At 44.9% G+C, this 24,917-nt stretch overlaps 1 protein-coding gene across 19 annotated transcripts in view; it reads left to right on the top strand.

Annotated features, from left to right (window-relative positions):
- AIFM3 (AIF family member 3) overlaps nucleotides 1-24,912 on the top strand; it is a 48,511-nt gene extending 23,599 nt beyond the window's left edge. For 15 of the 19 annotated variants that reach the window (XM_077308774.1, XM_077308763.1, XM_077308769.1 and 12 more), the window contains 20 exons: nucleotides 641-854; nucleotides 4,071-4,180; nucleotides 5,557-5,666; nucleotides 5,914-5,958; nucleotides 7,542-7,638; nucleotides 8,582-8,694; nucleotides 9,435-9,521; nucleotides 10,937-11,028; nucleotides 11,511-11,641; nucleotides 12,056-12,171; nucleotides 12,420-12,491; nucleotides 13,157-13,220; nucleotides 13,553-13,629; nucleotides 14,246-14,363; nucleotides 15,281-15,379; nucleotides 16,024-16,099; nucleotides 17,319-17,378; nucleotides 18,940-19,044; nucleotides 19,881-19,901; nucleotides 23,200-24,912. In XM_077308774.1, coding sequence (XP_077164889.1) covers nucleotides 641-854; nucleotides 4,071-4,180; nucleotides 5,557-5,666; nucleotides 5,914-5,958; nucleotides 7,542-7,638; nucleotides 8,582-8,694; nucleotides 9,435-9,521; nucleotides 10,937-11,028; nucleotides 11,511-11,641; nucleotides 12,056-12,171; nucleotides 12,420-12,491; nucleotides 13,157-13,220; nucleotides 13,553-13,629; nucleotides 14,246-14,363; nucleotides 15,281-15,379; nucleotides 16,024-16,099; nucleotides 17,319-17,378; nucleotides 18,940-19,044; nucleotides 19,881-19,901; nucleotides 23,200-23,239 — 1,847 coding nt within the window. In that variant the 3' untranslated portion in view covers nucleotides 23,240-24,912. The remainder of the gene's footprint in view (nucleotides 1-640; nucleotides 855-4,070; nucleotides 4,181-5,556; nucleotides 5,667-5,913; nucleotides 5,959-7,541; nucleotides 7,639-8,581; nucleotides 8,695-9,434; nucleotides 9,522-10,936; nucleotides 11,029-11,510; nucleotides 11,642-12,055; nucleotides 12,172-12,419; nucleotides 12,492-13,156; nucleotides 13,221-13,552; nucleotides 13,630-14,245; nucleotides 14,364-15,280; nucleotides 15,380-16,023; nucleotides 16,100-17,318; nucleotides 17,379-18,939; nucleotides 19,045-19,880; nucleotides 19,902-23,199) is intronic. The other 4 variants (XM_077308772.1, XM_077308773.1, XM_077308771.1 and 1 more) reach the window with 3 other exon arrangements.
- Nucleotides 24,913-24,917: the final 5 nt, after the last annotated feature.

Below are 24,917 nucleotides of genomic sequence, written 5' to 3'. Positions count from 1 at the left end.
AAAGCAGTTTTGAAATGAATGCTGTTTATTAAGATTCTATGGAAATTATTATTATTATTATTATTATTATTATTATTATTATTATTATTATTAGATTTATTTCCCGCCTCTCCCGATAGGCTCGAGGCGGGTCACAACAACTAATCCCATTAAAATTCCCATTAAAACATCAATCTACTAACATGGCGGCTAAAAATCCCATCCCTCCCCCAATTATTAAGAGGTGAAGAGGAAAGGATAGGGGAGTAGCGTACACTCCAACTCCTAGGGGGGGGGGGAGCGATGTCCCTGATTTGCTGACCCCAGCCTCAACCATAGACCTGGTGGAAGAGCTCCGTTTTACAGGCCCTGCGGAAAGCTGACAAATCCCGCAGGGCCCGCAGATCACCCGGGAGCTCATTCCACCAGGTAGGGGCCAGGACTGATTTCATATGCGAGGCTTTGTTTTCTGAGTTGTAACATGTTTATAACCATGTGTATCCCTGTCCTAAAGAATCCCTATTTATCTAGTTGCCCAGATTTGTAAGTTTTCCAAACGACGGCAAATGTTATCTGTCCAACAGGTGATTTTGACTGGGGCTCATTTTGCATGGTAAGTTCATCTGTTGGGTATAATGAAGGTTTCCGTTTGCTCACATAGTTGAAGTGAAAATTGAAGTTGTGCTGCCAGAGAAAGAGAGAGCCAAAGAGGAGATGTCCCCCAATGGGAAAGCCAGCCCTATCATCTACAAGGCCAATGGGACTTCACGGCATTACCAACTGGAGGAGCACCCTGTTGCCCTGAACCCATACCGGAACCTGAAGGATGTTGTTGAAGCCTCGGTTTGCCATGTCAAGGACCTGGACAATGGGCAGTAAGTGTAGAGCCACCTTTACATTACACACACACACACACACACACACACACACACACACACACAAGACCTTTATTGGCATAAAGCAGATTAGCAAAATGAACAGAGATAGTCAACACACCTTTACATTTAGGATTAAAGAGTCAAAGGGTCACTGTGTGTGTTCCTGATAGTTAGAGCGGTATCTCGGTGGAACGGGCTTCCTTGGGAGGTGGTGGGTTCTCCATCCTTGGGAAATTTTAAAACAGAGGCTGGATAGCAATCTGACGGGGAGGCTGATTCTGTGAAGGCTCACACCCATGCATACTAATGGGGAATCTTAAGGCATGAATCAATCTTGCTCACCAGCAGCATTAAGGTCATTAGTAACTAGCAAAGTGCCTATCAATATGGCTTGCTTTGTGTGTGTGTGAAACATTGTACTTAATTTCATCCCAGTCATAGATCAGCCAGTGCATGTGAAACAAGTTCTTCTTTAAATCAAGAAGCCCTTATTGTGCAGCGTTTCTTTGTGCACATTGCATACCCCTGTAAGATTTCAGCCACTTCAATTGTAGCCCTCAGAGGAAGGGATGGGGGGTTGTTTCCTCATGTGCAAGAGAGGACATTCAGTGACACTATGAAGGCGGGAGCAAAGCCGAATAGTTCCAGCTCAGTTGCTGTATTAGTCTACTGCAGCAAAAATAAACCAGAGTCCCATGGCACCTTAAAGAATAAAGAATATTATTCTGGTATAAACTTGTAAGGACTAGAGCCTTTTGTGTCATGTACCTCTTTACCGCTGCAGTAAGCATCTTATTTTCAGTGCATGTGCATGCCCATCCTTTAACAAGAAGAGCAGGTTTGGCCAGAAATCAGCTTGGTCTTGGAATGCAGTGAGGCTTGTTCCTTTAGCAGTAAACGAAATACATAGGGGATCAGTCCCTCTGAAAGGTTTGCAGTGTTGGAATCCCTTGTGTTTGCCCCTGCCCTTCCTTCAATAGGTGGCATAGCTATTCTCATTGCTGGAACTCTTGGCATTCACTCTCACCTGAGAGTGAGTGAAAACATCTTTTATGCTAAGATCTCCCGGATGTGAAGCAAGAACTATTATGGTCTGGGGCTGGGACCAGTCCTAGTGTGTTCATGGGACTGAGTGTGCTATACCTGATCTCCAAACGCACTGGAGTGTACATCATCAGCACCTGGATCAGCCAGGCTAGATATGCATGCAGAGAGCTTGGTTTTCTGGCCCTGTCTGGTCAACAGTGATGCATCATCAGATTCTTCCTCTGGTACTCAGCTTTGAGCACCTGAGCTAAAGAACACCCAAACTTGATTCAGCGGCTATAAGAGCTCTGTAAGGATTATTCCCACATTTGCCAATTAATCAGCTGAGGCTGAGAAAGCAGGGCCTGCCTCTGGCCATCCAGAGAAATCATAGCTCAGGTGAGATAACAAATTGTATCCACAGTGTCAGAGGTTAGCTGTGGTGATCTGAAGTAGAATGCCTAGATACAAATCTAGTAGAACCTTAGAGGCCCCTAAGCACCTTGGAGATCAAGAAGGATCTTGAACCAAATTTATAAGCTTACATCACAAAAATCTCATTGGTCTCTGAGCGGTGATGGGATTTGAACTATGTTCGCATATCCGTCTTGTGTTGCTGTGTGCGTGTAAAATGTTGCCAAGTCACTTCTGACTTATGGTGAGCCTATCCATTATCACTTTCCAAAATGCCCTGTTATTAGCAGCTATTCGTAAGGCTTGCAAACTGAGGACTGTAGCTGCTGCTGCTGCTTCTTTTTTTAAAAATTTTTATTGATATAAAATATAAAGTAAGAGATCTACACAATAAGTCTCCTGCCCTGATTTTTTCTTAACTTCTTGAAGATATACACTTCCATTGTTTAAAGAGGAAAGACATTAAAATAAAAACACGAATCTGGTATATCATATATAAGATGCAGATTAGTTATTTAAGAATTCTAAGAGGCAATTCCAGTGATCATAAAATTATTCCGGGGGTCTTCTGTTCAACCAGTTTGTAAGTTTTGCCACTGGGGCAAGTTCTCTAATTGTGTCCAACCGTGTATCCACTTCAGACCCTTTTTGTTATTTCCATCTCTGCACCACTATCCACTGCAGCTGTGTGGAAGAAAAATTATTTCACATATTTAGGCAAATTAATAGGAAAGAAACTTAACAACATATACTGAGCACACAAAGGAAACTTAATTTTTAAATTAAATCATGAACAATGGAACTGACACAATCAGCTGTTGTGGCACACCAAAGCCAAGCACAGCTTTTCATGATCCATGCAGGCAAAAGCTTTGCTGTATTCTATGAAACACAAGCTGATTTTCTCCTAAAATTCTCTTGTATCCTCCAGTACTAATGTACATTTTCAATATGATCTCAAGTGCTTTTTCCTTTTCTGAATCCAGCTTGAACATCTGGCATTTATTATTCCATAAATGTTAACAGTCTTAGTTATAAGTTTGAGTATCACTTTACTTGCATGAGAAATCAATGTGATAGTCTGATAGTTGCTGCAGTCTTTGACATCTTCTTTTTTTGGGAACTGGAATGGTAATTTAGTGTTTCCATTCTGTGAGCCGTTGTTTTGTTTTCCATATTGTTACCACAGTCTTGTTAAAATGTTGATGGACTCAGTTTTTGTGGCTTGAAATAGCTCTATAGATATCCCATCCCTGATGACTTGTTTCCTACTGCTGTCTGTACAACCTTCACTTCACTTTCTAAAACTTTATCATCTCCTTGGCAGCATTAAAACTCCCTGTTTGTTGACTGGAGACACTTATGAACCTGCTGGCTAAGGCTGTGTGACCCTGATGTTAGTGGGGGCATTAGGTATAAGAGCTGAGAGGCATCAGGGTGTATCAACAGAGTATTTAGCTCATGTCCTTGCCACTGATATTGGCATTGAATAGCATTATGCAGGCAAGACACTCCTCCATTTTACTATAGGTGCATGGATTGTGAGGGAGATAATTATTTTTGCAACTCATAGCATTCTATGGGGCCACAGCAGCCACTGTTTGAATTCCATAGCCCAGAAGGCATTGTGGGCTCTGCTAGACTTCCCTTCCTATCCCCACAATAGACATCCAATGAGGTAGGTGGGGCTAAAAGAGCTAATAACATTAGAATTTAATCTGTCCTTCAGAAAATATTACAGCTGTTCTTTAAATTTTGTCTCTGTCCCTCTAGGATGCGAGAGGTAGATTTGGGCTGTGGGAAGGCCTTGCTGGTCAAAGAAAATGGGGAATTTTATGCATTGGGCCACAAATGTCCTCACTACGGTGCCCCATTGGTGAAAGGTCAGTTTGTTCTCTTCAGAAAATGCTTCCAGTTCAATAATTCCCTTAATGTTTTACAAATCTGAAAGAATTATACTGAGGAGTTGTAGTCTTAGGAAATTGTAGTATTGTCAACTGTTCAGGGATGCCATGACTGCTCTAGACTCTTATGAGATCACTAGGGACCAAGCCCGTTGCATTCAGGAATACAATGGGTGCTAGATTGGGGGGGGTTCGAGTGGAAGAACTCTGTGGACAGCCATCCCCTCCCCCCAGGACCTGGAAAGGCTGCAGGCAGCTGTTAGGGAACTCACTGGCAGGGATCTGCAGCCTCCGAGCCTTGGAGGGGAAGGAGGAGGGGGTGGTCAGGGATGGGGGAGAGAAGGTGGTTGGCTGGCTGCTGGGCAGACAGGCAACCTGGTTGGAGGAGGAGGCAGTCAGGGGCGGGACAGTCTCCCTGAGTGGGTGTTAAGCGCTGAGTGGCACTTAAGCCATGAGACACGCTCCTCCCCCAAGGCCTTAACAGAAATATATAGTGGAACAGATGGGCGGCATCAAAGGGTAGTAGGCAAGGCTCTGGGGAAGGCTAAAGACCATTCTCTGCCTGGGCTATCCTCTTGATCCAAATGGGGAAAGCAGGAGAAAAAAGTAATCAGGGAACGATCCAAGAGAGGAAATTAAAGAGGCCTAACAAGGAGAAACTTTTTAAAAGATCTGAAGGAGAAAAGGAAGAAAAAGATGAGAGTAGATAGATAGGATAGTTGAAGAAATTATAAATCTCAGCTTTCACCTTTTCAAACAAACAAATTTCCAGTCCCTTGCCAAAAGATACATGGACATATGTGGGCCACATCGGCTGGAATTTCTAGTGTTAGGGGAAGGATTGTAGTACCTTGTCCAGTGTTCTAATTCCTTGCTTAGAAATAAATTATGCAAAATTATGAACACATATTTTTGCTTGATTTGCACAGACTGACAATCCACATTCTGTTCCATGGAGAGACAGATTCCGTAACTTTTTGAAAGAGTAAACTTCCAGTTTGTCTAGCTCAGCATGTGCTGAGCTTTTTGTGATAATTAACGGCACTTCCTAAAATGGTAACCCACCCGTAAGATAAAAGCGCTTAACAATTATTAGGGCTGGCTGGAACAAGCAACTCTAAATGTGCTTGGGCATGAAAAATTAATTGACGCATCAATTAAAAGCTGGACAATGAATTAACTAGAAGTTGCTTTAACTGGATTGAAGCCTTAATGATGATTTTCACTTCTGCTCGATGTTTTCAGTCATCATTTTTTTTTAAGGAGTAGTGAGGCTTAAAGCTTGATGATTTCAAATTACCAGGTGATGGAGGCAGTATAAAGGAATAACCTTGCTTTCCAAACCTTCTATGCAGGGGTTTTGTCCAAAGGACGAGTTCGTTGCCCCTGGCATGGGGCTTGTTTTAACATTGGCACGGGGGATATAGAAGACTTTCCTGGCCTGGACAGTTTGCCAAAGTTTCAGGTAAAATCTCCAGGTTTAACTATCATTAGCAAAGTATGTCTTGACAGAATCCCAACAGGATACTTTCCTGGTTGTGCAAACAGTGGGTCTCTTCGGGTTCATTTTTTGAGCGGGCCGCTCCTGGATGAGGCTTTGCTTTTGGGTCCCCGATTATTTGGATGCTTCTCTTTAGTAAATGCTCATTTTAAGAACAGAGAAACAAATTCAATCGCTAAATATGTTTTTAAAAATCAATTTCTAATTGTAGGTGAAAATTGAGAAAGAGAAGGTATACATTCGAGCAAGTAAACAGGTAAGAGCCTAATTCAAATCCTAGGGCTGGTGGCAGGAATTCTGGAGCACGATTCTAAAAAATATGAACTGAAAAGAAAATCCCACCAATTTCAAGAGGACTGACTTCTAAGGAACAAATTTAGAACAGCCGAACAAATTTAGAATCAAGGGGCACTTTTAAGACCAACTGAGCTTTATTCAAAGTATGAGCTTTCGTGTGCATGCACATGTCCTCAGATACTATGTCATGGGCCAGAAGTAATCAGTTCAAATCCATAGGTAGTATGTGAGAGTAAATTAACATACAGCATAATGAAAATGATTGACAGATTCCAGAGATAAATAGGAAAAAACAGCAATTCAGATTTGTTTGTATTTGTGATTGAATTGCATGGGAAACATTTGGTATACAATAGAAGAAGAAGAAGAGTTGGTTCTTATGTGCCACTTTTCCCTACCCGAAGGAGGCTCAAAGCGGCTGATAATCGTCTTCCCATTCCTCTCCCCACAACAGACACCCTGTGGGGTGGGTGAGGCTGAGAGAGCCCTGATATCACTGCTCGGTCAGAACAGTTTTATCAGTGCCGTGACGAGCCCAAGGTCACCCAGCTGGCTGCATGTGGGGGAGCGCAGAATCGAACCTGGCATGTCAGATTAGAAGTCCGCACTCCTAACCACTACACCAAATAAATCTGTATGCCAAATGTTTCCCGTGCAATTCAGTCTCAAGTGAATACAAACAAATCCAAATTGCTGTTTTTTCCCCTATCTATCTTTGGAATCTGTTAACCATACCCTGGATAAAACTTTATAGGTCTTAAAGATGCCACTGGACTCTAAATTTTTTCTGCTGCTCTACATTTGTTCTACTGCTTCAGAACAACATGGCTGTCCACTTGAACCTGACATCTAAGGGAGTTTATGTAAGTGTTGCAGTCCTAGCTGTCAAGAAAGAGGGAAAATTGGACATTATCAGTGAGGCTAGCTTGTCAGTCACAAGATTACATCTGCTGAGCTGCATCCCTTCTGAATTCAGAAATCATATGTAAGCCACCCTTTTTTCTCTCGTGTTTGGACAAGATTTATGGTGATCACAATTATTTTTCTGCCTTTTTAAATTTGTTTTTTTAAATATTGAATGCCAGATATTTTTACTTCTGTTGTGTGTTGCTGCTCTTTTTGTGTAGTGCTTTAAGAAAAAAAAATCACAGTACGACTATGATGATATTCCCAAAAGGTGGCTTATAAAGGGTTGCCAAAATGTCCCAAGGATTGGAAGGAAGTAAATTGGTGATGTTATAGATGCCAATAGGCATGTGCTCTACAGCTTCCTTTCCTCCACAATTCAAACTGTTCATGCTAGAAAGGTGCAGAAAGGATTTCACCCCCTACGTTTGGGCTGGTAGACAAAAATGTGTATTGAGTGTTGTGAGAAAAAAAAATCATGTCAGATTTGACATAATGCAGTACTTTGCTCTTTGGTGGGAAAAGTGCATTATTTAATCTTTTAACCTTAAGCACCAAAACATCTTGGCCTTGTGAGGTGTCAGAACTATTCTGATGTGGAAAGAAGGTTGATATGATCTCCTGAATGGCTTCTAGGCTCTTCAGATGCAAAGACGGACCAAAGTGATGGCCAAGTGCATCTCCCTGAGCAACTACAACATCAGCAGCACCAATGTACTCATCATCGGGGCAGGTATGATGAATCAGCAAGTGCTGACAAGATGATGGTAGCTCCAGGCCGGGTGGGTGTGGCCTTACTGAGGATATATCAAAGAGACATCAGTGTGGTGGTAGAAACTACTGAACGATAGCAATCCTGTAGGGTTTTCAAGGCAAGAAACTGAGAGAGATAGTTTGTCACTTAACCAAATCTAGGCTTATTCTGATAATGTACTTCCTATGTGATTTTACAGTTGGATCTTCCTGTGCAGAACTGCCAAATGTCTCATCTGGTCACAGGGCTGTGGAAAACTTACTTCCTTACCTGTGCAGAACAAGAAAATCTACTTCTAAAATGCATTATCTAACGCAGGGGTAGTCAAACTGCGGCCCTCCAGATGTCCATGGACTACAATTCCCAGGGGCCCCCTGCCAGCATTCGCTGGCAGGGGGCTCCTGGGAATTGTAGTCCATGGACATCTGGAGGGCCGCAGTTTGACTACCCCTGATCTAACGTGTATTCAGAACAGGCCCTACTTGGCTTCTGAGATCTGACAAGGTCTGGGTAGCCTGGGCCATTCAGAAACCCTAAACAACAGATGCTGAAATATTCTCTCTCTCACTCTCTTCCAAAAAGGGTTTTGTGTATAACCCTTTTTTAGAGTGGTAGTCTTATGTCTAGGGTTGTCTTTCTTTCATGTAAATGTGTTATCTGTTTAATCTAATAGAAATATAGTAAACTTCCTGTTGTGAAGAGAATCTTCCTCTTCAGCTGATGTTTATAAGAGTAACAGAAGAACCAGCTTCATCTCTGTACATTGAATAACAAAAAACATTCAGTTACCATGTCCCACATTTACCTAGGAGGGGATTTGTACCAACCTGGAAAAATGTTAATTCTGTTGGGGAAGTGCTTGACAGTTTGTACAGAAACAGTGAAAGGCAACTCAAAGCTTATAGGCCTTGTTTTTTCATAGGTCCTGCTGGATTGGTATGCGCTGAAACGTTACGGCAAGAAGGTTTCTCAGACAGGATTGTAATGTGCACAATGGACAGACACTTGCCCTATGACAGGCCCAAATTAAGTAAGGTTTGTATTGTCTGGCATGTTCTCTGTTCCCAGAGCTGAGGGAAAGGCATGGCATGTTTTGACACGGATTGTAAAGCTGAGTGGAGCAGTCCTTCATGGTGCTCTTTAAAGAGGAATAGTTGTCATGTTTTTCAATGAAATCTGCCTTTCATTGAGCTGGAAAGGGGGGGTCCCCCTTAAAAAAACAAAAACCCATGCCCTACTTCTGTTGATTCCCTTAGCTTGTACCTCTCAACAATTACACTGTACTGGAATGGTTATATGTTTGCTTGTTTAATGCATTTATATGTCGCCTTTTTGTCAAGACAGCCAATGGCTTTACAATTTAACACTGAAAAGGTAAATTAGAGATGGCCTTGTCTGGGCCTTTTAGGGTTCCTTGCCTAGTGTGCAATGCCCAAATAGAATGACCACTAGGCTGGAAAACCTTTTATGATTTTTATTCAACTGCAATTCAACTGCAGGAGAAATACAAGATTGTCACAGGTGGGATGTATCCCCAAAAGTACCTGCTCAAAGAACAATACAATTACATGAGATTAAATAACTTCCCATTGGAGGCAGGGAGAGGTGATGCCCTTATAGGTCAAGCCAGTGACCTGGTGTCTCCAGGCTCCTTGGTCATCCCATGGGACCACCCTGCAGCCACCAGGCTGTTTTTCCTGTTTTAGAAGAATCTAAACATTTCTTTACCCTTCTGCTTTTCAATGGCTGAGGACAAAAATTGCTTCTCATTTCAGTCAATGGATTGCCATCCGGACCAGATTGCTTTGAGACCTAAAGAATTCTTCCGTATGTATGACATTGAGGTCCTGACAGAAATGCAGGTAAATATGTAGGTGGAGGAAGGGTCAGATCCAAGACCTGGTTACAGCAAGTAGATTCTCAACCTTGTTGAGCCTGTCGATACTATGGGAGTTTTGAGGGATGGGTCACAAAATGGCTGCCAGGAAGGGGAATAAGCCTTCGAGATAGACCTGGATGGGAATGTGTGGCTGGTTCTGTGTTACCCACAAATGGCAGAGTGGGGATTTGAACCTGCTTTTTCCAGATTGTAATCTGACATTCTTACCACTACACTCCATGGCACAAACAGGTGCGGTGTTGCTTATCACAGCATAGAAGGGGCATTCTATAGCCTGGATCTTGAAGCTGGGCAGGTATCAGTCTGGTCAGCTCCAGGATGAAAGATCCTGTAGGAATCCAACATATGTTGTCCATGGTGGGAGAAAGGCAAGATTTACATGTCATAAATAAAAATACTATATGTCTAAAGTAGGCCCAGTACCAAAGCCACCACTGAACCTATGGGGCCTGGACCCCTCAATAATATTACACCTTCTGTTTCTGTTTTCCAGCTTCTGGTGTTCTAGGCAGTGTGTGCAATGGATAACAAGCAGGCATATTTTAAAATATTATAAAAGTATAATTTGCTGGACTTAACAAGTTCTAGCTGAGTAGGACCAGAGCTTGAAAGAAACGACAATGGCATTGCAAGAGGCCTAAGCAGAGTGGTGAAGGTTGAAAGAGAAATGGAGGAACCTGCAAAAACCTAGGGAGGATAAGGTTTTTGAGGGACCCCAGATAATGCACAGACTGGCTCCCAACCTGACTGTGGCTCACCACAAAGTCTCAAGCGTGACTTGGAAGGATTTATGGCCAGGCCAAGGGAAAGCAGCAGGGACAGAGCTTTCATGGAACCTGAGAAGGGCCTCTGCTTTCTCTCTGCAATCTAGAAAGTTCCTGCCTTCTGTCATGGCTTCTCCCAGTAGTTTCCAGCATGCCGTATCATCAGCAGGCTGGATGAGAAGCTGTGTTGTACTCCTTGTGTCTGAAGAAGGAACAAACAAAAAGGATAGTTTGGAGGTTCCCTCCCCGCCCAGCTGAAGATGAAAGAGGTTGTCCATGGTGGGCATAGTCTTCTGCCTCACTCTTCTGTGTTTGGTAGGCTTTTGAAACACTGTGTCCCATGCAAGATGGACAACAGAGGAGTGCCTGTGAATATCATGCACAACAGTGCTTTCCTTGGATTCTCATTTTGCCCTTTCTTTGCATCTCCCTTAATCTTTCGTGAAAGCACACAGAAGATGTAGCATCGTCACAGCCTGGAAACACTGGGATATCATGTCTGCTTTAAGTCAAAATTACAAGGAGATATAGGGAGCAGTGGTGGGTCCACACACCTCATCTAACCTGGGTCTTTTTAGAGGTCCTCTGTAATGATCTGTGGAATTGGTTGCAGGTTGTGGCTGTAGACATCAAGAACAAGACGGCGGTCTTCAAGGATGGATTTAAGATGGAGTATAACAAACTGCTGCTGGCCACTGGGAGCACGTAGGTATTAATTGGAGTGCATTGTGCCTCCTGGCCTGTTATTTTGTACATAAGGGAGTTGGAAGGGAACTAATCAGTCGTGGGGCTGGTGCCTTACTCCAGGGGTAGTCAAACTGCGGCCCTCCAGATGTCCATGGGCTACAATTCCCATGAGCCCCTGCCAGCATTCGCTGGCAGGGGCTCCTGGGAATTGTAGTCCATGGACATCTGGAGAGCCGCAGTTTGACTACGCCAGCATTACTCTGTCCATGATGATAGTGCTGCTTGGAACCCTTGATCATATCGAGGGAGGTGATACAATGTACCTGATAGATGACTTGCAATAAATTGTGTTAAATTGGATATCTGCTTTACCCGTTTCCTGAATCAATTCAAACACTGTTGTCAATCCCTGCCAGATTTTGACGCACACATTTGCCGCATGGAAATTTTGCAAAATTCTCTTTTGACACTAGTGCTAGTCTGAATGTATGTCTTTTCAGGCCCAAGACCCTGAGCTGTAAAGGCAAAGAAGTGGAAAATGTTTTCAATATCTGTTCAGTGGAAGATGCCAACCGAGTGGTAAAGTTGGCAACCAGCAAAAATGCAGTTGTTGTGGGGGCCTCTTTCCTAGGTGAGCGTTTCTGCACTGCAGTAAAATTTCAGATTCCAGAAACAGGATGTGTCCTGCCAGTCTGTCCATTGTTGTTGTCTGTCCAGGATTGCTTTTCTTAGTTTTTCTTTAGCACATTCTGAAGTCCAGCAGAACGAATTACAATGGAAGAACACCAAACTGTGAAGGATCTATTCTCTCCCTTAGTTTTAGTTCTGGTTTGTTTCAATGGTCTAAGAAGACTCAACCATAGTTAAACAAGAGTTTACACCAGGGGTAGGCAAAAAGTGGCCCTCCAGATGTCCATGAACTACAATTCCCATGAGCCTCTGCCGACATCTGGAGGACCACAGGTTGACTACCCCCTGGCTCTAAATCATTGCTATGGTTCATCATAGCAGAGAATTCAAGTACTGCTGTGGTTCTGTTTTCCAGGGATGGAGGTGGCATCTTACCTGACTGAGAAGGCCCACTCTGTCTCGGTGGTAGAGCTAGAAGAAATCCCTTTCAAGAAGTTCTTTGGGGAGAAGGTTGGGCGAGCCATCATGAAAGTAATTACAGCTACGCAATTATGTCAGTCTGGGAGACATTCTGGGGGGCTGGCCATCTCTTAGACCAGGGGTGGCCAGACTGTGGCTTTCCAGATGTCCATGGACTACAATTCCCATGAGCCCCTGCCAGCGGGGCTCATGGGAATTGTAGTCCATGGACCTCTGGAAAGCCACAGTTTGGCCACCCCTGCCTTGTTCCCACTGGGACAACTCAACGCTGTTCTTCCTTTTTTCTTTTTCTCGGACAGATGTTTGAAAACAACCGGGTGAAATTCTACATGCAGACTGAAGTGTCAGAACTGAGGGAACAGGATGGGAAGGTACTGCGTGGGTGACAATTTCTGTGGATAGCAGCGGGGTTGTGCACCGAGAGGTGGCACCTGTCCCTTTAAAACCCCCAGAGCACCATGCATTCACTGTGTGATTTCCAAATGAGGCTGATGAGAAAATTGGGATGGAGCTTGCAAGTCGCTATTCATACATAACAGCAGTACTAGGAAGTGTACAGTTTTCGTTTCCATAAGTTGTTCTGCACAGAGTGGGGGGAAAAGACACTGGTGTGAGCACTGCCACCTTTGCTCACCTGAGACTGTTATTTAGTGATGCTGTGCATGAGAGTGTGCATCTAGAGCAGGGGTGGCCAAACTGTGTCTCTCCAGCATAGTGCTGGCAGGGGCTCATGGTAAGTGTACTCCATGGACATCTGGAGAGCCACAGTTTGGTCAACCTTAATCTAGGTTAGTGGGTGGATCAGAGATGCCAGCAGGCCCCAGGAGCAGGAGCTATGGAGATGAGAGGGGGGAGGTTTTCTGCTATGGCCTGTAAGTCTTGCTGTCCTAAGGGAAGGATACACAGTATATAACAGTTTTCCCATTTAATACAAACTATGCTGTGACTTCACATCATGGAAAGCATAACGCTGGTTAAAGCAAAAGTGATAAGACTTGGAAGTTGCATGCTCTTTAATTTCTTTTCCATCTTAAAGCTAAAGGAAGTTGTGCTGAAGAGCGGCAAGATTCTCCGTGCTGATGTCTGTGTCATAGGCATTGGTAGGTGTCTGTCTGTTCACCATGCAGCTGTATCACTGAATGTGTCCTTGAATGGCTTCTAGGGGCCACAGATTCTGAAACTCGAATGCATGGCCCTGTGAACCTGGGTTGATTCCTAAGTGGCATTTTCATGAAAATTCATGATGCAGTTAGCCATCATATTGTTTCAGAATTACAGGGATAACCCAGGTAGAGGTGATTTATCACTGGGAGGTACACACAAGATCACTTCTGAACTGGAATTGGTCCTTCAAATTGGCACTTGGGGATCTGGGTGGCTACAGGGTAGGACTTGTGAATCCGTTACCAACTTCCCTTTTTCTTTTGGGCAGGTGCAACTCCTGCAACAGGCTTCCTGAAGCAGAGTGGCATTAACATGGATTCCAAAGGCTTCATTGTTGTGAATAAGGTAAATACATCAAAAGCATTCAGGCAGGGAAGGCTAGAACCAATGCAAATGGGATGGGAGGGTGGAACTGAAGGCACCGAAGAAGCAGGAACAAAACCAGAACCAGTCTGATCAGTGCGGGAAAAGAAGAGCACAATGGCCAGGCTCTGATCTGAAGACACCTGGAGGGGCTGTGTCTCAGTGATAGAACATCTGCTTGGCATGCAGCAGGTCTCCAGTTAATCCTCCAGTTAAAAGGTCTAGCAGTGCAGCATGTGAAAGACCTCTGCCTGAGACCTTGGAGAGCCACTGCCAGTCTGAGAAAGCAATACTGACTTTGATAGACCAAGGGTCTGAGTCAATATAAGGCAGTTTCATATGTTCATGTGTGTTGAACCTTGCTGAAGCCACGCAGGCCTGGCTGTGCTCCATGCCCGAATAGTAGACCTTTGCACTGCTTTATGCTCCTTGGAGAAGAGAGAGGTAGAATATGAAAGCATGTTTGGGCTTTTCTGGTGTAATATAATGTGAGTGGTGGGGCAGGAAATTCATAGCATCTTCCCTTTCCTACATGTGTTTGTGTGTTGGTAACATACCACTGGATCATCTCAACTGGGCCTTTCTCTTTGCCTTCCAGATGATGCAGACTAACTTCCCGGGCATTTTTGCAGCTGGTGATGCCGTTGCATTTCCACTGGCCTTGAGAAATAACAAGAAGGTGAACATCCCTCACTGGCAGATGGCCCATATGCAGGGTGGGTGTCCGTTCTTGCCCTTGAATGCTGCCTTGAATAGCAAAGCCTCCTGTTTACCATCATCCCGGGAATGAAGAGGCCAGGAGAAATGCCCTAACGCAGGGGTAGTCAACTTGTGGTCCTCCAGATGTTCATGGACTACACTTCCCATGAACCCCTGCCAGCAAATGTTGGCAGGGGCTCATGAGTATTGTAGTCCATGGACATCTGGAGGACCATAGATTTGACTACCCCTGCTCTAGTGTTTATTTCTTGAATGTGTATACAAATCAGAGGTGGGGAAGATTGTTTTAATTAGCTAGTAAGGTGGCAAGTGTATTCTAGCTTGTTACTTCATCTTGGTTCACACACTCTTTAAGGTAAAGGCAAAGGTATCCCCTGTGCAAGCACTGGGTCATGTCTGACCCTTGGGGTGACGCCCTCTAGCGTTTTCTTGGCAGACTCAATACGGGGTGGTTTGCCAGTGCCTTCCCCAGTCATTACCGTTTACCCCCCAGCAAGCTGGGTACTCAATTTACCAACCTCGGAAGGATGGAAGGCTGAGTCAACCTTGAGCCGGCTGCTGGGATCGAACTCCCAGCCTCATGGGCAGAGCTTCAGACTGCATGTCTGCTGCCTTACCACTCTGCGCCACAAGAGGCTGTTTCACACACTCTTTGACCTACCCTTAATTGTAGGATCCTTGCAATATATTTCCATTTCTATCCCTTATTGCCAAAGGTCAACCTGACTGGATGCAGACTGCTGAACTGGATCGATTTGGTCTGCTCTAATTGTTTTTTTATGCTCTGGTCCAGAGGTGGCCAAACCATGGCTCTCCAGATGTCAGTGGACTATAGTTATCATGAGCCAATGCTAGCATGCTGGTAGGGGCTTCTGCTCTAGGTCAATGCTTCTGTTTTATTCCCACTTCCCAGGACGCATAGCAGCTCTAAATATGTTGGCCCATGGGACAGAAATTAGCACTGTCCCATATCTGTGGACAGCAATGTTCGGCAAAAGCATCCGCTACACAGGTGAGGACAAAAATGGCCACTCTTGCTTAATTGAAAGATTGTAGTGAGGAAAATACGAAAACATGCTTCTGTTAGAAGGGGAGCAGACCAGCTGCAGAAAACAAGTGATTTTTGAGCACTAGGGAATGTTTGGATAATTTGTTTATTGATTTATTACATGTATATACTGTCCTCCCCTGAGATTCAGGGAAGTTCATGTGAAACACAGAGGAACGTGAACAACACAGTAAAACTCAGTGACTATGTCAGATGGATAACAGAATAACAGTAATAAACAGAGAGAACAGCAATTAATAACCTTAACATTCTAACAGCTCCATGGTTGGTCGGTTCGGGACGATTGGTTTCATGGGAGGGAGGTTCAGGGCCCCAGTAGATGTTGTTCATTTTGGTTGACTTCACCCAAATGTCTGGTGAAAGGGCTCCCTTCTGCGGGCCCTACGGAAATGTTGTAGCTTTGTCAAGGTCTTGATTTCCTCTGGGAGCTCGTTGAACCAAGTGGGACCAGGATAGGGAAAGCTCTGGCTTTGGTTGAGGTCAGACGAGCTTCGTTGGGGCTAGGGATGACATTTTTGTTGTTGTGGCATCTCTACCACTCCCTTGATCTCTTTACATTTTGTCATTCCCCTCCCCTCTCCCTACAGGCCATGGAGAAGGATTTGATGATGTGATTATTCAAGGAGACTTAGATGAATTTAAATTTGTAGCTTTCTACACCAAGTAAGTGCCTTTCATCCTCTCTTAAGGTTGCTTCTACACTACAACCACCATCCTTTCTTCAGTCAACTTTAACAGAGAATCCGTACCATAGAATTCATTTTGCATAATGTGTTCTAGTTTTGCCAATAATGGAAAGGGCAAGGAGCTATCCAGGGCCCTGCAAGTCTGCTCCTGAAAATATTGAGCAAAGGATTTGGCTGCAAAGTGAAAAGCAGTATTGGAAAAAAAGAGTCTCCCCCCCCTCAACACACACCCACACCCACACCCACGATCTGACAAGGAATCTTTGATTCAGAAGTGCCAGAGACAGATGCAGAAGAGCAGGGGATGGTTCAGTAAGCTGGAAGCACAACGAAAGGAGGAACACTGAAGGGGAGGAGCAGTGCTGAGAAGCCTCAAGAGTACTTTGAGTATCCATTGCACAGGGGAGACCAAATTGTGGCTTGCCAGATGGCCATGGACTCTAATTCCCATAAGCCCTTGCCAGCATGCTGCTAGCAGGGGCTCATGGGAATTGTTATCCAGGGGCATCTGGAGAGCCATAGTTTGGCCATCCTTGCCAGAGTAGAAAGGCTGGCACTGCAGTTGCAGCATAACCTGGAATCCTCTCAGATGCACTGGGAGCATCCTTCCACCCAAAGCCTTAGCTTCTTTATCACTGAGCTGTTTTAAGGAGCATCCACAAGACCTCTTCCTTACTTGCCTTGCTTCCGTAGTTTCTTCTGCCTCGCTGCAGTCTTTCCCAAACCTGCTTTGCAAAGTGCAATTTTGGGGAGGAATTGCAGCTGAAGTTCATTCGCAGCCATAATTTTGGTTGTGGTGGTGCTCATAGGGACCACGTGGCCAAAAAAGTATGGGAAGAATCTTTGTTTAGGTGCTTCATTGCTGCTGCAAAGACCTCTCCCCGTGCTGACCCAGCTGCCTAGAAACCCAATCCGTAAATTTGCCACAGAAATCCAGGTGGTTTACACACAATAGGGACTGTTTTCTGCTTTCTTTCTACTGGCTCTGCACTTGCAACAGCCGTGGAAGGAATGCAGAAAATGGTCCCTGATCTTAAGTTGCCTGAGTTTCCATGGCAGGGTTAAAGATTGGGTTTCATGGCAGCTCAGTATGGAAAGAGGTCTTTCACAGTCGGAAGTTCGGGGACCCCTGCACTAGATCATAAAAGCCCAAGTACAGGCAGGCCACTGAAACTCTATGTTGTTCTGCTGTTTAGGCGAGCCCCCAAGAGATGGTCATTATACAATAAAGTGACCCCCTGCGTAGAGTCCTGGAGGTAACTTTGATCAACATCTGCCAACAAGGACTAATCAGGCTCCTGTTCTTTCAAACTGGGACATGCGGGTTGCCCATTTTCTCATTCCCTCCCACCCACACCAAGTGGTCCTGATGTAACCTCTGGGAGGTTCCTCGGCTGTATCTCTTCACTAGATCTTAGATACAAACCAGGCGAAATTACCTGTCTTGAGTGGGATGCATTTGGAAGCATGGGCAGTTTTGCAGTACCTAGAATTCTTCTTCATCTGGAATTGAAAACTAGCACATTTCTAGTGTGTGAATCTGGTTACAAGTGACCAGATAAAACACGGCATTGTGTTCATGCACAGTGCTTTCCAAATAGCCCGTTATCAGCAATGCCAGAAGTTTCCTGGTAACTTGTATATCGGCTCATACTGGCCTGCTGAACAGATTTATGAAAGGCAAACAACCCGCTTGCTCCAATGCTGACCAACAATGGTTCAAAAGTATAATTTTGGCACACCTTTCTTCTTATCCTTTGGGGCCAATCTGGTAACTTCTTATCTACTGAACATTTGATATCCCTGCCGGAATTGCTTTGCTATTCTGGTTCTGTATGTTGGGAAGTCCCAGTTCACCTGTGCTTTCTTCCACCAGTGGACTTATCTGGAAAAAGCAACTTACCTGGCAGACAGCGTAGGCAATGGCTGCCCTCTGCCCTCCTCTGTCCTCTGTCTCTGCTTGGTGATGGCCTATCCCCTGACTGTTTCACCTTGTTTAGCTGTACAATTGCAGCTATCAAGACATAGAAGAAATTGGTATTGTCAGCGATCAAATGACTACAACGTGTTTGTTTGAAAAATGGGCGGGGAGGTGGGTATAGCTTCTGCATAACAAATGACATTGAGTAAGAAATGGCCTTTCTTTCTCTGTGTGAACTGGTTAGGTAAAGGGTTTACCAGTTCTTACACTGAGAAAGACGTTCAAATGCAAGTGGTTGCTTGGGGCACCAATGAAGCAGCCGTGTGCAACTCAAGTCATGTGCCCAGCATCCCTTAATGCTGCACAGCATGCCTGGTGTTAACACCAGGCTTGCATCCCAGCTAATTGGCTTGACCATTGCTGTTGCAGTCCTGTTCCCATGCATCAGGCAGGGTGTCTGTTGGGGAATTTTTAAAATGTTACCTGAACATTTATGCATTAATCCAGTCATTTGTCAAATCAGGCGTGAGAGTAAGGTTTCTTGGTCATAGGGGTAGTGCGAGAGATGCCAGTCCATCATGCGCACAGCCCATTTTCTGCTTCAAGGTCACAGGACTGGTTTTTCCTGGAAAGTAACAGAGCTGAGCAAAACAAGGGTACTTCCCCAGCAGTCCCATGCTTTAAAAATATCGTTGCTTAAAGATGCATTGCTTGAAAATGCTTGAAGCTTGTCTTTGAATGCACAATGGTGAATGGGCCCTTATGGTGCTTCTGAATTAGTCTCTTTCTGTTTCCACGGACACATTAAGGAAGAGTTCCTTCTGGTTCATCAGGTGTTTTGCTTCTGTTTCCCTCCTTCTCCTCCGTCTTCCAGCTCACGTGATCTTTCATTTTAGGAATGATGAGGTGGTTGCTGTGGCAAGTATGAATTATGACCCAATTGTCTCCAAGGTTGCTGATGTCATGGGAGCCGGAAGAGCCATCAGGAAAAGAGACGTCGAGTAAGTAGGAGCCCAGAGTTGAGACTGTCGTTCCCCATCCTGTCTGTTTGGTTCTTTGCTCTTTGTAATATTGCTTGACCATCGGAAGCAAGAATATTGCCAACTTCTCTGATCCCTTCCTCGCTTGGAGAGGGGGAGAGCAAAGGCAGTGTGCTGAAACACTGTAGTCTGGCACTGAACACAGAAGGTAACATCCTGAACGTCTTAGAATTTATTTTCAGTGTTGGTTTCTAGTCTGTGCATCAGACCGGACTCTAGTTGCAGCGATTTGGCCAATGCCTGATAAAATTTCAGGGGCCAGAGTGGTGGCAGCAGGATTTCCAAAGACTAGGCAACCATCCTTGGCAGCGACCCTGCATCTGAGAACATGATCAGTCCAGGCCAACAGGCAAAGGTTGGCAGACTTTTCCAAATCCAGCTTGAGATCAAGAGCTGCATGTCACACCAGTTTTTCTTCTCCTCCTCCTCCTCACCTTCTGCATCCAGACCTCTAAACTCTCTTGTTGCAAGTCCCCAAGTCAGTAGGCATGGACACCACCACCTTCTCTGAAGGAACTGCACATCCCATAGTGCATTGCACAGTGGCCTGCTAGCAAGGTCACCCCACTGATAAAAACGAGGGGAAGCAATTGCTTTTCGAACAGAGGTGAATTTATAGAAACAGCCCCCTCCATCTCCCTCTTCACATTCACCCACAAATTTACTTTTCTTGATGCAGATTTTTGTGTACAAATGATACACAGACCTACATAATGGTTTTTGCAAGGCAGCTACCCAGTTGGGATCAAATGGTGATTCTCTTCTCTCTCTCTCTTCTTTTACTGCTGCAATATAAGGCTGTCCATCCGTTATGGAACGTACGTATATTTGGGTCGCTGCTTTGAGCCTGCTAACGATGATGAAGTTGCAATGATTAGCAGAGGAACCCAGATTTGGATGTTCCTCCCAGCACCCTGGGCTTTGACCCAATGGACAGCTGAGCATTTTGTGAGCAGGCACAGAGCTATGCTAGCACCTCCTCCTTTGCCTTTTACTTTTTTACATGCTTGGGAGGCAACTTGGGAGCTGGGTCTTAGGAACTATTGGGTATGCAAAGTCTCGCATCACCTGAAGTGAAGAAAAGCTTATCCTGATGGGCAGCTTGGTGGAGAGCAGACTCTGTAAACTGGGAAGAGAGCTGGCTTTCCTCTTTCTTTCTCCAGGTGCCACAAATGATGCTTATACACTGTGGGTAGGACTATTTATGTTGCCTGCTGATTTATATGGGCTTCTTTGGAAGACGTGGCAAAGGTGGTGCTGCATGTTGAGTTTGCGATTTGAACACAGTGATGGGAGGAATAAGCCACAGTAGTGAGGAAGAACAGTATAGCCAAGATGCTCTGAAGACCCTAATGCACACCTGCGGAACTGTGCATAAACACTGACTCTTCAGATTCTGCTTGATCAAAGGGCCAGTCTGAAGTGAGCACTGCTGACATCAGTTGGCTTTGTAATATTATCCCCATCATGCCATTCACATCCGTGGCTGTTTACAGCATAGCCATGACAATTAGATGGGTTTCTGTTGTGAGAGTTTCCACTCTGAATGGAGCCATTCTTGGAAAAGGGAGTGAGTAAAGGAAACAGAGAACAGTGGGTGGATGTGGGCAGATGTGGGATATGCATACTTGGGCGTAGGTTTATTCAGAGAACTGCAGGGTTAAACCAACAGCTTTATGGAAAAGGTGAGCTGGGGGAGGGATATGAAGGAAAGAAGATGTGTCATCAGGTAGGCATTCTGGGAGGGAGCTTGGGCATGAGCAAGGGAGGAGAATGCACAATGTTCAGATGGGTTGTGATTTCTAATATGCAGTGTCTGAGTTCTCCCAACCTGATTTTGACAGAAATAGTCAAGCATCAGGTGCAAGGCAATCCATTACCCAAGCTTGTGGAGCCATGGCTTGGATTGGGACCATGGTACAGGGGAACAAGTGACTTCAGCCTTTCCCATGGCGCCATCTTCCTGACCCAAAATGACCCCATGGAAGTGGCAGTTGCTCTACTCACATGTTGATGGGAACTCAGATGGGGCAAATTACAAATAGTCATGTGGCACACACGCAGGCACTCAACAATCTGGAGGCGGCCAGTGCCATAACACCACTGCCTGCTGCCGCCACTGACCCCACTTGGGATTGGGACCCCAAGGTTGAGAACCAGTGGTTTAGGTACTAGGAAGAGTATACCAGCCTTCAGGAAACCAAGAGTCAGAGAATATTCAAAGGAAGTGTATTGAATTGTTTGTGGAACACACTGGAACAAAAGCCTCTTGTTGGGATTTTTGGGATTCCCAGGAAACCTTTGCACTGGCCAGAGACGTGGTGGTGGATCTGGAGGCTCTTTTGAAGGTCAGCCAAGAAGTAAAAAGAGAGATTCCCAACTCGCTAAAAGGTTCCACTTAAGTTGTCCATCGAGAAAGACTGCAGTAAAAATAGATTACCTTGGATAAATGAGCAGAGCTCCAAACAGAAGCACAGGAATAGAGCAGTAAAACAATAAAAAACTTTGCTAGCATAGATACAGATATACAGATATATCATTCCCCCTGATTAGCCAGCCTTGATAATCAGGGCAGCACAAAACTTAAGCTGGTTGCAAACAAGACAGCCTGCTCCTACATGCTGAAGCATGGATGGCTTTATAGAATCTGCGGTTTACTCAACAGCAAGCATAGCAGGAAAAACAGCTAAACAGAGAGAACGAAGCCCCCTTCTTCCTGTTCAGGGGCAAGTGGGTGTTGCCTCCCTGAAACAGGGAAAATATGCCCAGTCACGCCTTTTGAATTGGCTGCAGTTTTCTTCCTGCAACCACTGAGAATCTCTACTTAGCACACAACCAGAACCTTGTGTTTACAGCAAACAGCCCTACCAGGTAACTTGCTGATTGCATTCCAACTCCTCTCAGCATAAGGATTTTAAGTAGTGAATAGCCAAAGAAACTCTCAGTAGCCTGAAATGTAAGAACTGAAGTCTCTGCATGTACTGATTTTACCTCAGAGTTATCTATATTGAGTTTCCCCCCTGATTTCACCTGACCTTTCCCCTTTATGTTGAATAAAATACTTTGTTAATTTGAAATTTAAAAACTTATTGACGCCGGGGAATGATAGAGGACAGGAAGGCCTGGAGGAACGTTGTCCATGGCAGGGGTAGTCAAACTGTGGCCCTCCAGATGTCCATGGACTACAATTCCCATGAGCCTCTGCCAGCATTCGCTTGGTCCATGGGGTCGTGATGGGTCGGACACGACTTCGCAGCTAACAACAACATTGAGTTCATTTAAGTTATCAAAGTTAAAGGGGGCTCCCGTTCCTTCCCTCAGGTTCCCACCTCTTTCTCCGCCCACTTTCCCCCTACCCTTTTATTTATACCGCTCCCGCAGACCGGTTTACAGATTTATATACCGCCCTCCCTTGAGGCTCAGGGCGGTTTACATGAAACATAGAATACAGTATATGGATCTTAATTTTCCATAATGACAACAATAATATTAACATTAACAACAATAACTTAAACAGGGAAACTGTTGCAAACAGGTCCAGGGCAGAACGCATGGATGGATTTCTGTGAGGGAGGGAGGAGTTTTGAAAACAGCATTAAAACTTATTTAACTGGAAGAGCATGAGGGCCTACACTTTCCATGGTTTTCAGATTCACCTTGGCTATCTGTTTTATCTGGCCGCAGTGCTGTATTAAAATAAATTTTATAATTTGATTCACCTTGTGTTGTTTCATATCATGTGCACCAGGAGTTTCTTGTTTGGAGCTTAAAATTTTTGAAATGTGATTCTCAGATGTGTAGTGGCCTGATTTGGATTGTGACTATGGTGCATGGGAGAGGGGGCATACGTCTTGCCCCTTCTCTGTGCTGGATTCCCAACTTAAAATGAATCCAGTCAGCTGTTTGGCTCCTTGGAATCTTATGTGCTGGAGGACCAGGGGCAACGCGTGTTTTGCCAGGGGGGCAAATAAGGGTGCTTCAGTACAGGAGAAAGGTGTTGTACAGTTTGCACTTCCTAAAAACAATCGCCTGTTTTTCGCCTGCAGTTAACTTGCTCAAGGAAAAGCTTGAGAAACTCTCCTACAATGAAGTCTTTCGTCTTTGTCTTTCCTATAGAACTGGAGACATGTCCTGGCTAACAGGGAAGGGCTCATAATGACCCTGGGAAATGCTGGTTCTCTATCCACAGTAGCCAGTGGGGAGCTGCATGCCACACACACTTCCATGACTGGCATCATCCTGTGAACACGACCTTGGGCTTGACCTCCTTCTGCATCCCTTCCCAAAGGCCCACTCTTGGGAATGTACTTGACCAGATGAACCTGCACTTTAGTAGCCGTACAGTGGCTTTAAAAAGTCCTGTGAGCCAACCAGAGGGAAAGGTTGTCTCTCTGCTGTAGCCGATTTGTCACAGCCAAACTTGAACATAGCGCTGTCCAATGCATCCTTTGGAAAGCTCTCCATATAATTCAGCGGAGCAGTGTGGAAGAAATGTAAATATTGGTGATTTGCACATTCCTGGAAATATTATGGCATACAGGCGCCAGAAAGGAGACTCCAAGAACTGCTCCTGGGCAGAGGAAGATCTCCACGGATTACTCCCTGACTACTTTTCACTAGCCATGCACCATTCCTTTTTCAACTCCTCTCCTTTTGCGGTTCCATCTCCCAGTGCTTGCATGCTTTCCCTGCAGTCAGGCCAGCAGGGGGCTCAATTAGGCCCATCTAGAAGTTGCTTCAGTTCCAGGAGAGAGGAGGTGAGACGTTCAGCTTGATTTCATGAGCAAATGGGCTTTTCTTGCAGCAGTAGCTTAGTCAGGTACAGCGTGAGATCTACAGTCAGTTACTTGGTGTATGTGCTGCACCTCATGCTCTCTCTTCCTGGCCCTTTCATCTTGCCTCCCTGCTTGTCCTATAGAGGGGACTGCACATATGCTGCACTGCTGCACAAGGAGCATGGAATATGGACACAGTATCCAGCTTTTTGAGCATCTCTCCTTTTTTTAAGAGGAAGAACCACATGCATAGCCATGTGTGGACAATGCTTTTTGGAATCTCTAGTTCCTGATTTTTTTTTGGAGGGGGGCTGAATAATATTTTGATTTGTTGGCTGTGGGAATACTCTCCTTGTCATCCCCCCCCCAAGAAAAATTAGACAATGAGAAAAACGATTTTGCATATGTTCACATATGTCATAGAATTCAGTTTGCATTGGTGCAAAATCTGGGGTATTATTTTTTTTTCTCTCCAGCCCATGGAGCCCTGCCTAAACGCTATGCCTTTCCAACTAATGAATCCTTCTCATTCCCAACCATCCTTACCCTGCGCAGTCAGTGCCGCTTGTGAGGCTCTGCAATCCTACAGACAGGGAATGGGAAACTCAACAAGAGCCTCACGGTTTGCATTCGGCTTGAAGAAGGTGGATTCTGTGCATGGCTGGGTTACCTGAGTTTTCTTTCCCAGGCACAGTTCTGAGAGAAGCAGTCAATGAGCTTTCTCCATCTCCACACACAGGATGAGTCCGTTTCAGTGCTGGGAATCTCTCATGCACTGACTTAACCATGCCTAGCCCTAGGACATGAACACACGTTTCAGAAGGCAGAAACCTGACAACTGCACAGCTTCATCTTCATGCATTTCTGCTTTTTGCATAATGGTGAGAGATGCAAAGAGATCAAGATAGTATTTGCTCACCTGCATCTCCTCTGTCCTCGTAGTTTTATCAGGGCAGTCTGAAATGCCACTTGCTGTATTCAGCTCCGGCAGGATTATCTGTCTCGTAATGTGCACTCTTTTTCTAGGTTGGTAATAAACTGATGTATGAAACCACACTT

Source organism: Paroedura picta, chromosome 13 (genome assembly GCF_049243985.1).
Source record: "Paroedura picta isolate Pp20150507F chromosome 13, Ppicta_v3.0, whole genome shotgun sequence".
In the NCBI taxonomy this organism is placed as follows: domain Eukaryota; kingdom Metazoa; phylum Chordata; class Lepidosauria; order Squamata; family Gekkonidae; genus Paroedura; species Paroedura picta.
Note: the sequence above shows the minus strand (reverse complement) of the source record. Positions and strands in the feature narration are given on the sequence as shown.